Source organism: Macrotis lagotis, chromosome X, assembly GCF_037893015.1.
Source record: "Macrotis lagotis isolate mMagLag1 chromosome X, bilby.v1.9.chrom.fasta, whole genome shotgun sequence".
NCBI classification, from domain to species: Eukaryota; Metazoa; Chordata; class Mammalia; order Peramelemorphia; family Peramelidae; genus Macrotis; species Macrotis lagotis.
In genome coordinates this window covers 554,632,740-554,645,810 of record NC_133666.1, presented here as the reverse complement: position 1 = coordinate 554,645,810, position 13,071 = coordinate 554,632,740, and the positions used below count along the sequence as shown (strand labels likewise).

Sequence of the window (13,071 nt, the reverse complement as noted above, 5' to 3'; positions counted from 1 at the left end):
TGGCTCATGTTAACATTGCCAAATCCCTGTATAAATCAGAACCAACTATTCATAGAATGTACCTGTCAGCAATATACTACGTGACATATGGCTCTACTTAATCAAATATACAATTCAATTTTTTTCCAACTCAGAATACTCCTTCAAGGCACCGTGTTAGTCAGTCAGTCATTCACACTCTGATGTGGTTTAAAACATTTAAATATTTATGCACCATATTTTATTTATATGTATAGCTGTGTCTAAGAGAATTCTTTACCCTGAGAGGAAACCGAGATTTCTGAAGGCCATTTTGCAGTAGTTGCCTACACATGGGTCTTCTTAGAATGGCACTGAAGCTAAGTAAAAAATATCCTGGGTTTAAATGCCCTATCAATGACTCTTTTCTATTTTCTATTTTTGTTTTTTATTAAATACATTGTTCAGAATATGACAAAAAAACAGAAATTGGAGCTACAAAGATTTTTTTCACATTGCTATTTGAACCAGCTGTAAAGATTTAGATCACACTAGCTCTTGTTTTACGCATGTCCTCTGCAACAAGAAAACCATGGAATGCCCTTAAAAAAGAATTTTTAATATAAAGCAGATGCTTTATCTTCTCTTACTTTGCTATTGTAGTGCCTTGTTCAGTAATTAATTCCTCAGCTTTATATAGGTCTTCATGCAAAGAAATAGAATGATTTGCTCCCAAGACAATTTGGAAGTTAGAGAATTGAAGGACTTCCTGAACAGAAGACCTTTTTACTTGGGGAAATGAAACCCCAAAATGCTGTATGTAAAGATATTAGAAGGGTAATTGTCTGTTCTTAAGTAGGAAAAAGTTTTATTTTTAAAATTACACTAAAAATTAGTAAAGGACACAAAACTATGCTGAAATCTGTGTTACTGTCACAGACATAGCTAAATGAATTTTATGCTACAGGGAACTGAAGATACCCTATTTCCATGAAAATTTAAATGGGCTAGACATCACAAACGTTTCACCTCTTTTCAGTATAGGTTGATTTATGGAAAGGGGCAAAAAAGTGAAAAAATATCATGAAGAAGCAGCAGAGGTGGGGAGGTTCATTGATTCATGCAGAAAGCTTCCTAGTTGTACCTGAAAGAATGGAAAGCTAACAGAGGCAAGGAAGAGAAACTACATGGCACTTGTGTACTGCATTCAGCCTTGTGGTGTGTGAAAACATGAAGGGCCTAACATGCTGAGGACTCACATTGGGGTTGCATTCCTCTCCCAGTCCCTGAGATTACACTGAGGAGCCTGATTGGAACTTTGGCAAACTGAAACTAGAAAGTACTTGGAAAAAATTCTGGGGAATAGGGTACTTTATACACAGATGTGGCACATTAGTCACAAAAATGTGGGCATAATATCCAATGCATGTGTAGAGGACCCATAGTCTCTAGAGTTTTAAAAAATAATGTGGGTTGCTTTGCCAGTGTGGAGACAGGCGCCAGATATTAGACTGCCCATCCACTTCATTCTGTCCTACTGTAGTTTGGTTTTAAGTCTCTGACATAGTGTCCAATTGAAAATTAAACACGGTCACTTTGGAAACAGTATGGAATGTGCATACCTGTTGCCAGGCTTGCAGTGCGGTGTTTAGAGAATGAACTGCATGCTGCCCAAAGTTGGCAAATATAGAATCAACAATCACAGTACAATCCAGAAGCTTCTCGGTGGCCTCACTAGAAACGGCAATCTGTCCATAGATACTGAAGGGTTTCACCACATTCTGCATAGTAACGTTTCTGCACTCCAGAAGTTTGCAATCCGCTTGAGTAGAAAACTGGAACTCCTGACAGATGGATGCATCGTTCCACTGCCTAAGATAAATATGTGGTTCTCTAAAGGAGAGAATCATGTATTCGAGCTCAGGAGGCACATTCTTATCAGAGATGAATGGTTGTAGGAACTGTGGTGAAACTGGGAAGAAAACAAAAAAGCAAGATAAACAAGTTTAGAATAGTTGACCAAACATTGTAGGGGAAACTAGATGAGCTTTCAGTTAATAAAAAAAGTTTTACATTGGAAAAAGAAAACAGTATATTACACAGGATTAGATATCACTTAAGAAGTTGAATTTTCAATTTTTTTTCCCTTAAAATGAAATATGGGCCTATTATTTGTTTAAGACAATATGTTCCCTTTTCAAACGGTCTATTTTGTATCTGGATTTAAGTTTGAAAAGAAAGTCTTGCTGAGGCTCCAGTTAGCATATTCTCCTCTCCCATCAGTACCAATCATTGTGATTCCCATACTCTCATAGAGGAATACTGACTTCCAAATAAAAAAAGTTCTCAAAAGGTAAGGAGAGTCCTATAGAACTACCATACACTTCTTGACCTCTCTCAAAAACATTTTTCAAGAAATGTTTTCTAAAAGAAGCTTAATTCCCCTCTCCCCCTTTATTTTTTTTTTGCCAAAAAAGCAGTACGCTTACCAGCAGCTGTGTTTGATTTTAATCTGATTTTTTGCTTTTTTCCATTGTGTATAAGTTGAAAATCCTAACACCTGGCATCAAAATGAATTAACTAGAAAGGTAGAGTCCAGTCAAAAATGATTTACAAGTATCTATCTGATTGGGAACATTAACATTAGCAAGTTTTTCAAGAGGTTACTCATGAATTGTAGAAAAATTAAAATTAAAATTTGCAAAACTGCTCAAGTTATCTGAGATATTTGTCAATCTCTTATAGATGGTGTTCCTGCATTTGAAATCAGGCAATATCCTGAAGTACTTCTGGAATGCCCATGCCATTAATGCAATGACACAGCACACTGAACAAAAACAGATGCATCTCTTTCAAAAAGATTATAATTGGAATAACAGTGAAACCTGTAATTCTTATAGATTTCTCAAAAATCCTTATTACAGAAGCTCCAAAGTCTGAAAGCATTTCAAGAGTACTGTAAAATGGATTGGCTCAATGGTGGTGGAAAACACAAAAGATCTATAAGCTTTTTGAAAAAAGAGGGAACACCTGCTGGACATGCCTGCTGCCTCATGTGGCTGTAGCCACTGCTGCTGGACAGACTTGGCAATGCTCCTCACTGTTCCAGGGAAAATGAATGGCACTTCTAAAAATATTCAGTCCCATGGGAAAGCCAATCGGCAACCACAGCCCTCTGAGCACTGAAGGCTGCGAACAGAGGCAACAGAAGGCATCAATTTGAAATGGAAACCCTTCTCCTTTGCACTTCCTGTAAGTTACCAGGGCAATTGTTAATGAGCAGGATGACTAAGAACCAGCAAAACAAAACAAGAAAGATTCAAAGGGTTGCATTCTATCTTCAAATAAATACCTGTGCCCAGCTGATCAAGGTGATGACAGAAATGGAATTCGAGGTGAGCCAACTGGAGAGAGACAGCGAGGGATGGCACAAACCATGGAGTAAAGCAAGAGTCCACACGTGTGCACGCAGCCAGGGCTGTTGGTGTTACAAGCTGATCACAAGCACTTTGAGAGCCAGATTCACTTTCAGAACTGTGGAAAATAAAACATTTTTTCTTCTTTTTTTTTTTGGTTTCTGTGAGGCAATGGGGTTAAGTGACTTGCCCAAGCTATGTAATTATTAAGTGTCTGAGGCTGGATTTGAACTCAGGTCCTCCTGACTCCAGGGTCAGTGCTCTATCCACTGCACCAACTAGCCACCCCCAAAATAAGCATTTTTTTTAAAGAAGAAGGTTCACTACTTTTGGTTTTATATCACTTTAAAAATAACTGGTTTTATGTATTTTTTTATTTTTAAAATAACAACAAAAAGTTAAAACAATGGTTATTTTATGTCAAAAAATCCCCTATAATTATTATTTTGAAGTCATCTCTTGATAATGAATGTGTAGATCATCTTCCATGAATTACCTGCAATAAATTCCTATTCCTAGGTTGTCTCCCCACTCCAAAACTCTGAGGCTGCCCTAAGTAATGTATATTTTGGAAATGTGAATTAATTTTTCCATTAACTTGAGCTGCTGCAAGAACCACAGTGAATTCCAATACCAACTAAATATGAATTTTTGCTTATCCATTGTTCCTGATTATTTACCACATTCTCTGCCCTCAACCAGTAATTCTTTCAACAATATTTTTCTGCTTTGACCCCTGGTCTAGGTGTCCTAGGAAAAAGGACCAAGGCTAGAGGATGAACCATTATATGGTTGCTTCTTCTTCCTGTCCCCAACATTTTTATATGGAAAAAAATCATATTGAAATCAATATTATATGTAATAGCAGACTGAGAAGGGAGATTTTGTAACAAGAAGAGAGAAGTGGAACAGGAGTACAGTACATGTTCAAACTAATTTTATTTGGTCATGGTACTTCACTGTTTTGCCACTCACTGCCTCCTCCCCACTCTGTGTTATCATCCTTCTTATTTAGTCTATGTTGGGGGATAATGGCTTTGATGACCCTTGAAACTTTGAAATTCCTCTTCCATGGCTATAACTCTAGCCACACCAACTTTCCATGAAGCTGGTTGCCTAATCCCCAAAGGAGAGTGATCCATTACACTCAGCACAGTTCTGTTGGGAGATAAAAAGATGTAAAGGAGAAGGTTCTTGGCCTTAAGGAATTTATAGTTTAATTGGAGAGACATAAAATATACACCACAAAGATTTAAGAATGCTATAAAGAAAAAAATCAATGACTGGAAATTAATATTTTGAATCCATAAGTGCTAAGGATACATGGAGCAAAAGATTGATTAGTATGGGATAAGTATGCTTAAACAATGAATGCTTCTTGAGTTATTTTAAATTTGAATAGAGTTCTAAAAGATAGGAATGAAAACAATAAATAAAAAGGAATGGGGATATCTTTTAACAAATACTGAATGAGTGGAGTGCTTATTCTGGGGGGATTATTTGTACTTGGATTCTGTATTGCAGTGTTAACACACCTTTATTTTATAAGATACATCTTTCAGAGCAGTAAAACAGAAGATACACAAAATATATATGTATAAATATACCTGTATTTGTGTACATGTGTATTTTTGTACATATGTATTCACATAAACCATATACCACAGAATCAGAAAGGATTTCAGTAGTTACTGAGTCTAATTCAAACCAAAAAGAAATTCTCACTATAATGATAAATATATTCATCTAGACATAGATCTGCATCTATTAATATTCATATATAGTAAATATATATATATCAATAAATATCTATATATCTATCTAGATAGGTCAATAAAGTTGTTTTAGCAGTCACATGTATATATATATATATATATATATATATATATATATATATATATATATATATATGTGTGTGTGTGTGTGTCTTTATATATACATCATAGCAATCTAATCTTTTCCTTCTAAAAATATAACCACCCCCAAATAAAGTTGCTAATAATTTTTTATTATAGCCAATATAAAACTCACATTAGCAAAGCAAAATCATTGCTTTTATATTAGGAACAAATGAATGTTATAAGTGTTTTTGCCTTTGAATTTCCATATACTTCTATTCAAAGTTTATCACCTACCTGTGGTAAAATTCAAGTAATGTAATTCATGTAAAGCATGCGTAAATTTAATATATGTATGTCAGTATGATTACTCTAGGTTTTCTTATTAATTTCAGATGAATAAACATATATGTATATAAACATGTATAAATGGAGATATACATGTGTGTATAAACACACATCTATAAATTTTGTAGATCAGTCATAAAATAGTAATATGAAGTATGCTTTGGATGGATATTCCCCTTACTAATTGCAATTCCTACTATGGAAAATTTTTCTAAGTTCTATCCTGGCATCTTTTGTGAACACTGAACATAGGAATATATAACACAAAAGCTTAATAAAACACTGAATGCAGTGTTAGCCAAAAAAGCATGGTATAATCGCTACAGTGTTGGGTTTAGAATCAGGATGACTTTGGCTCAGATTTCATCAGTGACACTTACTAGCCATGTGACCCTGGGTTAAGTCACTTAACTCATATGTCTAGGATTTACCTTCTTAGTCACAAATCTTACAATCTGCTTCAGTTGTGGAAATGCAGGAGTTTCTCACTAAAACTTTCTTATGTTGACAAAAAGTATAGATACCATTTTAAGAGGGTTTAGAAGTTGGTGGTTAGGAATTCAAAGCCAGAAAAAAATAACCACTAATCAACAATGTTTCAATAACTTTAAACTACTAAATTAAATTTTGCCATTTTTTAAATCCAAATAATTATTCCAAAAATATACATACTGTATCATATCCAGATGAACAATTCTAAAAGTATAAGAAACATATATTATGTGTTCTGGCCTCAATTTAAATATGTTTGGAATAAACAATTCTATAGGTTTTCAAATTTTTCTTCAATTTGTTCATCACCAAGGTCTATAAAAAACAGCCTACACATATTTACATAAAATAGGCGGGTTTGGGCAGGATACAACTAAGTGTTCACTGTTCATAAATGGGAGCTTGATAAACCTGCTAGAGTTAATTATAGCTGCTATATTTTTGTAAATTTTCTTATATGGCCACAGTTATGTATAGATTTCAATCTAATCTAAGCACCAAAAGGAAGAAACAAAATTTATGGGACAATTATGGCAGCAGGCATAGAAAGATAAAAAAATCCAAACCTTCCAAACTTCGAACATCTATATTTTAACACTCCCCTTTTTCCCACCAGACTGCCAAAACAGGTCAGATTCATGGGTCATTGCCAATGTTCACAGTATTCTCTGGTGCTGCTGGTTCCTAACATGCTGAATGATGGTTCTTGGAAGCAAGCAAAACCTCTTGACTTATAATAAATTGATCTCATAAGATTCAGTAGTTAGTTCAAACATCCAGAAGTTCAGATGCAAAGCTAAACTTCTTGGATTCCTTTATACCTAATTCAAATAATAGAATAATCCCATAAGGTTTCTAAGGAGGAAATATATAACAGAGAATTAGAATTTCTCTGCAATCCTCTAGTTACTTTAAGAATCTTTAGCTAAGTAGCATTCAGTATTCTGGGAAAATAATGATAAGCTATTCCTAATTTAATGGACTGGAAGTTCAATGAGAGCAAGACCCTCTTTTTACTCGTTGCATTTGTATTTTTGTTTTGTTCTGTATGTCATCCAGATCATTTAACAGAGTATTTGCACATAGTATGCATTCAATAAATATCTTTGGAATTAATAAATTGATGAGTAAAAAAAATAGGATAGAGACTATAGAGGCAGCAAGAGAAAAAACAAAAGGATTCTCTAAGATGCAAAAAAACTGGTAGATGGATGCACAAGAAAAAATGAGAGACAAAGTTTTAGAAGGGTTTTGATTACTGAGAGGGAAAAGAAAAAAAAAACAAAAACAAACAAAACCCTACTGTAAAAATTCCTTTCCCAATGAGTAGAAGGGAAAGCAAAAATTCAGGTAGACAGAATCCCGGCTTATATAGGAAAAGAATTTCAAGGATAATATATCAAATTGTTTTAAAAATGAAAAATCTAACAGGATTTAGACATAAAAGATAATATTATAAGCTCTTCAGGAGAAGAAGGAATAGTTTACCTGTCATATCTATGAAAAGGGGAACAGTTTATGACTAAAGAAGAGACAGAGGATATTATAAAAGACAAACTGGATAATTTTGATTATATTAAATTAAAAAGTTTTTGCATAAAACAAAACCACTGCAACCAAGATTAAAAGGAATGCATTAAGTTGGAAAACAATTTAAACAACTAGTGTTTCTGACACAGGAATCATTTCTATACTATAAAGAGAACTGAGTTAAATTTATAAGAAAACAAGTCATTTCCCAATTGATAAATAGTCAAAGGAATGGAAAGGCAATTCTTGGATGAAGAAATCAAAGCTCTTTATAGTCATATGAAAAATTGCTCTAAATCATTATTGATTAGAAAAAATGCAAATTAAAACAACACTGAGGTACCACCTCACACCTGTAGATTGGCCACTATGACTAAAAAGGAAAATGATCAATGTTGAAGGGGATGTGGGGAAACTGGAATACTGATAGATTGTTGGTGGAGCTGTGAATTGATCCAACCTTTATGGAGAGTAATTTGGAATTATGGCCAAAGGGCAATAAAAATGTGGATACCCTTTGACCGAGCAATACCACTACTGGGTCAGTGTCCTGAAGATATCATGAAAAAGGGTAAAAATGACAAAGAATTGGGAACTGAGGGATGTCCATCAATCAAAGAATGGCTGAATTAATTGTGCTATTTGTATGTGACTGAACAGTATTGTGCTATAAAAAAAATCATGAGGGATGGTACTGAAGTACTGAAAAGCCTGGAAAGACTTATATAATTTGATGTTTAGTGAAATGAGCCACATGGGGTGATGATCAATCATGCTGTACTTGTTCATTACATCAGTGCAATAATCGGGGACAATTTTAAGAGATTTGTGATGGAAAATATCATCTGTATCTAGAAAAGGAACTATGGAGTTTAAATGCAGACCAAAGCTATCTTCAATTTTTAAAAAGCTGTCTTATATAGTGTCATTTTTTCTCTCCTCTAATTTTTTTTTCTTTCATTTGAATTTGATTCTTCCTTCAAAACATGATCAATTTGGATCTATATTTAGCATGGTAAAAAATGTAGAGCCTATATTAGATTGCTTAAGGGAGAGAGGGAGAAAAATATAAAACTCAAAACCTTGCAAAAAAAAAAGATTGGTAAAGATTATCACTGTATGTAGTCTGAGAAACAAATAAATAAAATATTTAAATTTTTAAAAAATAAAACAAAGCTGTTTCAATATATGCCACTATAGCCCAAATGGTTATGAAACTAAAGGAACAAGAATATTATCCAACAAATTCCAGCTCTGTAGCTAGTAGAATAGACAAGAAGATGCATGATGATGTTTAAATGTTTAATAAATAACTGAAGGAGACCATGCATTCTATATTTCTTTTGAAAATAACAATGTGGGGTAGGTGGTGCAGTGGATAAAGCACTGGCCTTGGAGTCAGGAGTACCTGGGTTCAAATCTGGTCTCAGACACTTAATAATTACCTAGCTATGTGGCCTTGGGCAAGCCACTTAACCCCATTTGCCTTGTAAAAACCTAAAAAAAAATAATATAATGTGGAAAATTAAAGTAAATGGTGAAAGAAAGCACTACCAATTTTCTTAATAACTTATTTTGTGTCTTATTTATGTGTCATATCCCCCTATTAGAATGGAGACCACAGGGGACCACAAAAGAATTTTTTACAAGGAAATAAATGACCAGTTCTACACCTAAGTAAGATGAATTTATCCTAGGAGAAAGACCATAGGATCAAAGGATGCAGAGTGGTAAAGGATTATAAAGATAGTTGAGTTCAAACTATTTTGCAGAAAAGGCAAGTGTCTTACCTGAGTTCATCCTGGTAATGGGTAAACCTAGGATGAAGATTAAGATGAGGAGCTGGGCTTAGGAAAAAGGTCAGGCCTGAAAATGAAGACTTGAGAATCATTTTTCAGAAATGATAGTTGAAAAATCATTACTGATTAGAGAAATGCAAATTAAAGCGTCTCTGAGGTACCACCTCATACCTCACAGACTGGTCAATATGACCAGAAAAGACAATGATCAGTGTTGAAAGGGCTGTAGGAAATCTGGGAAACTAATGCATTCCTGGTAGAGCTGTGAAATTATCCACCCTTTCCTGTAGAGCGATTTAGAATTTCGCCCAAAGGGCAATAAAAAATGTGCATACCTTTTGATCCAGCAATACCACTACTGGGTCTAAACCCTGAAGAGATCATGAAAAAGGGTAAAAACATCACTTGTACAAAAACATTCATAGCAGCCCTGTTTGTGGTGGCATGTTATGAACACTATTGTTCTATTAGAAACCAGGAAGAATGGAAATTCAGAGAAGCCTGGAAGGATTTACATGAACTGATGCTGAGTGAGATGAGCAGAACCAGAAGAACATTGTACACCCTAACAGCAACATGGGGGTGTTGATCAACCTTAATGGACTTGTTCATTCCATCAGTGCAACAATCAGGCACAATTTTGAACTATCTGCAATGGAGAATACCATCTGTAGCCCAAAGAAAGAATTGTGGAGTTTAAACAAAGACCAAAGACTATTACCTTTAATTATTTTAAAAAGTTATCTTATTATGTAATTTTGCTATCTCCTATATTATATTTCTTCCTTAAGGATATGATTTCTCTCTCAACACATTCAATTCTGATCACTTGTATACCATGGAAACAATGTAAAGACTATCAGACTGCCTTCTGTGGGGGGTGGGGGGAGGGAAGTGAAATTGGGGGAAAAATGGTAAAATTAAAAACAACAATAAAAAAGAAATGACAGTTGAAGAGAAATGAGCATGCCAACGGAAAGAATGTGGAAAGGAAAGAGGAAAAAGTTGATAGCAGAATCTTGGAAAAGTGAGTCAGAAAAGGAAATAGAGATAGGTGAGTTACAGTACAGGAAGAAATCAGTATTATTTTTTTGGTATCTTCGAAGCCAAGACAAAAGTGAATATTCAAAAGGAAGGGTAACCAAAAGTATTATATTAAAAAATTAATGCAACAAATATTTATGAAAGGATTAATATGTAAGAGGCCCTGTTATAAAAAAACATTTATATATCAGCAAATAAGTAGTATGTATTTAGAAAGCATTTCACAGATATCATCCCATTTGATCCTCACAAAGAACCCTGGGGAACAGGTACGAATATTGTCCCCATTTTCCAGTTGAAAAAATTGAGGCAGAGGTTAAGTGACATGCTCAAGGTCACAGAGCTACTAAGTGTCTGAAGCCAGAAGTAAACTCAGATCTTTCTGACTCCACACCCAGTGCTCTATTGTTAAAAAGTCAAAGCCAAAGTAGTATGTGAAGCAAGGTGCAAGAAGTTGGGGATCTGAGAAAACTTTAAAGACAGAGCTTGAGCAGAAGGGAGAGAGGGATTCTGTGAGGAGGGAAAAGGGAGTGCCGGCCAGGCACTGGAGAAGGCTGCACACAGGCAAAGGGACTGGGGATGGTGAACAGTGTAGGAAGAAAAAGAGGCCAGCCAGTGACTTAAATTGTTAAATTGGCCAACAGTCTTTGAAAGGGTAAGATTAGCAAATGGGAGGGCTACATGGTTTTCTCCAGAGACATTCAAACATGATGAAAATCATGACCTTCAAAGTTAAATATTTTGAAGGAAAAGCAAAAAAGAGGTAGAGAAGCAGGAAATATTTCTCTATCAAGGGTTTGAAACTCCACAAAGTTAATTTGCTGGGCACATTTTTTTACCCTTTAACTATAGGAGATGTAATTGCTTTTTTTTAGGTACCCATAGGAGAAGGGAACTTCCTCCTTGTCCTCATATATCTATCTCTATGGTTGAAAACAGCTCTGAAAGGTTATCAGATCCAGCCAACTGCTTCAGCTTAACTATCAGAGCTAACTAACAGACCACCTAACAGAGGCATGGTTAAGGTCCATTTTCTAGCTTTTAAAAGACCCTGTCAAATGTTTCACTGAAATCAAGAGGTATTATATCTATTGACAGGAAAGGAAATTAACTTAAATTCCTTCTGGCTTGGATAGAAAGGACTAGTGTTTCTGCCAGATATAATGGAAAAGGTGGTATGTCTGGAGGGGAGGTTGCTCAATCAGTAAAGGCCATCTCATCTGAAAAAGGAAAGAGTTTAGGCTATATGGTCTCTCAAGTCCCTTCCAGTAGTTATGAATTTGACCTTGAAGAGTCAGAGAGTGGTGGTCAGGCCTGGGGAAGAGAATTTTGGCCCATGAAATGGCAAGTGGAGGCAAAGGGAAGGGAGTGATTAATTCAAGATACTGAAAGTTCAGAGAAAGCGATTCAGGTATTAATTTCAGAAACTAAAATATGCAGGAATTTAAAAAGTCACAAGGATAAAGTATGGTGCTTGGTACAGCCAAATTGCTTAAGAATGGACATAGTCATTTTTATTCTAAAAACAGAAGTAAATGGAATTAATAGGGAATATTTGGCATCATTTTTATTCTACACTTGTACTTGCTTTACTTTTCAGAGATTAACTTGTGAAATATTTTGGGCCCAGATTCGATTTTTACCTCATAAAACAGGCAGGTGAGAAAGAGAATGAAATTGGCTTCTTTCACATCAGAGCTCAAGTCTGCACTTTACATCTATTCCTTGTTCTGCTTAAGTAGAACTCAATGATGAATGTTGACCTAGTGGACTGCGGAAGGATGAGGAAGAAGTGCTGAGCTGGTTTGATGAGCATATGCTATAAAAAAGTTCATGTGCTTCCAGAGCAAAATGATATAGCCAAAATGATGCTGTCTGCTGAAAGCTGCCTTTTTTTTATATAGCATCTGTTTGTATTCTGGAGAATCAAGTCTTCCTTTTTTTTTAAGTAACCATCCTTATCTGCATATTCCCAATTCTAACTATTGTACACCTAACCAATCCTTCTTGCCAATACAGCTGTATAATCTATAACTTATCGTGGGTATCTGGCAGTTTTCTGGATTGAAGATTTTTTCCCACCTACCACAGGAGGCTCATTTTTTGAGAACAAAGCTGCCTATAATCTTAAAAAAACAAATAAAACCAAAAAGTTATCCCATGATAACCAAGCAATTCTTTTCTTTAGTAGCACAAACAAGTTATCTAATTGCTCACAGTAACTGGGCAAGTTTAACATGTAGGTCCAAAGTCTTTTGGGTGCATCAACAAATAAGCCTGGAGTTTGTCAAGAAGGATTATGAAATCATGAAGAATATAAGTTTTGCCTAAAAATGCTTTTTCTGAGGATGAACTATAAGTAATTTACTTACTTAGGTGCCTTGCCCAATTCTAATCTTGGACTGAAGGCTATTAAGATATAATTCTACCATGTTCTACAATTCTGAAAGAACTAGGTCTAGCTAAGACTGTTATGTGATCACTAGTGTAGTTAAGTTCAGAGATGTTCATCAAAAGGTCAGATATCAAGTACTACAATCTGTAGGCCATGGAGGCTGATGAAGTAGGGAAAAGAGAAAGCCCAGTCCTATAAAACTCCTTTCTGTTTCCATGGTGAGACAGGCAAAAATAGAGCCAAGGATGCAA

At 35.0% G+C, this 13,071-nt stretch overlaps 1 protein-coding gene across 10 annotated transcripts in view; it reads right to left on the bottom strand.

Moving 5' to 3' along the window:
• The window catches only part of VPS13B (vacuolar protein sorting 13 homolog B), a 1,326,809-nt gene that overhangs the window by 123,393 nt on the left and 1,190,345 nt on the right, over positions 1-13,071 (bottom strand). For all 10 annotated transcript variants that reach the window (XM_074200569.1, XM_074200570.1, XM_074200573.1 and 7 more), the window contains 2 exons: positions 3,311-3,492; positions 1,581-1,930 (listed from right to left, as the gene is read on the bottom strand). In XM_074200569.1, coding sequence (XP_074056670.1) covers positions 1,581-1,930; positions 3,311-3,492 — 532 coding nt within the window. The remainder of the gene's footprint in view (positions 1-1,580; positions 1,931-3,310; positions 3,493-13,071) is intronic.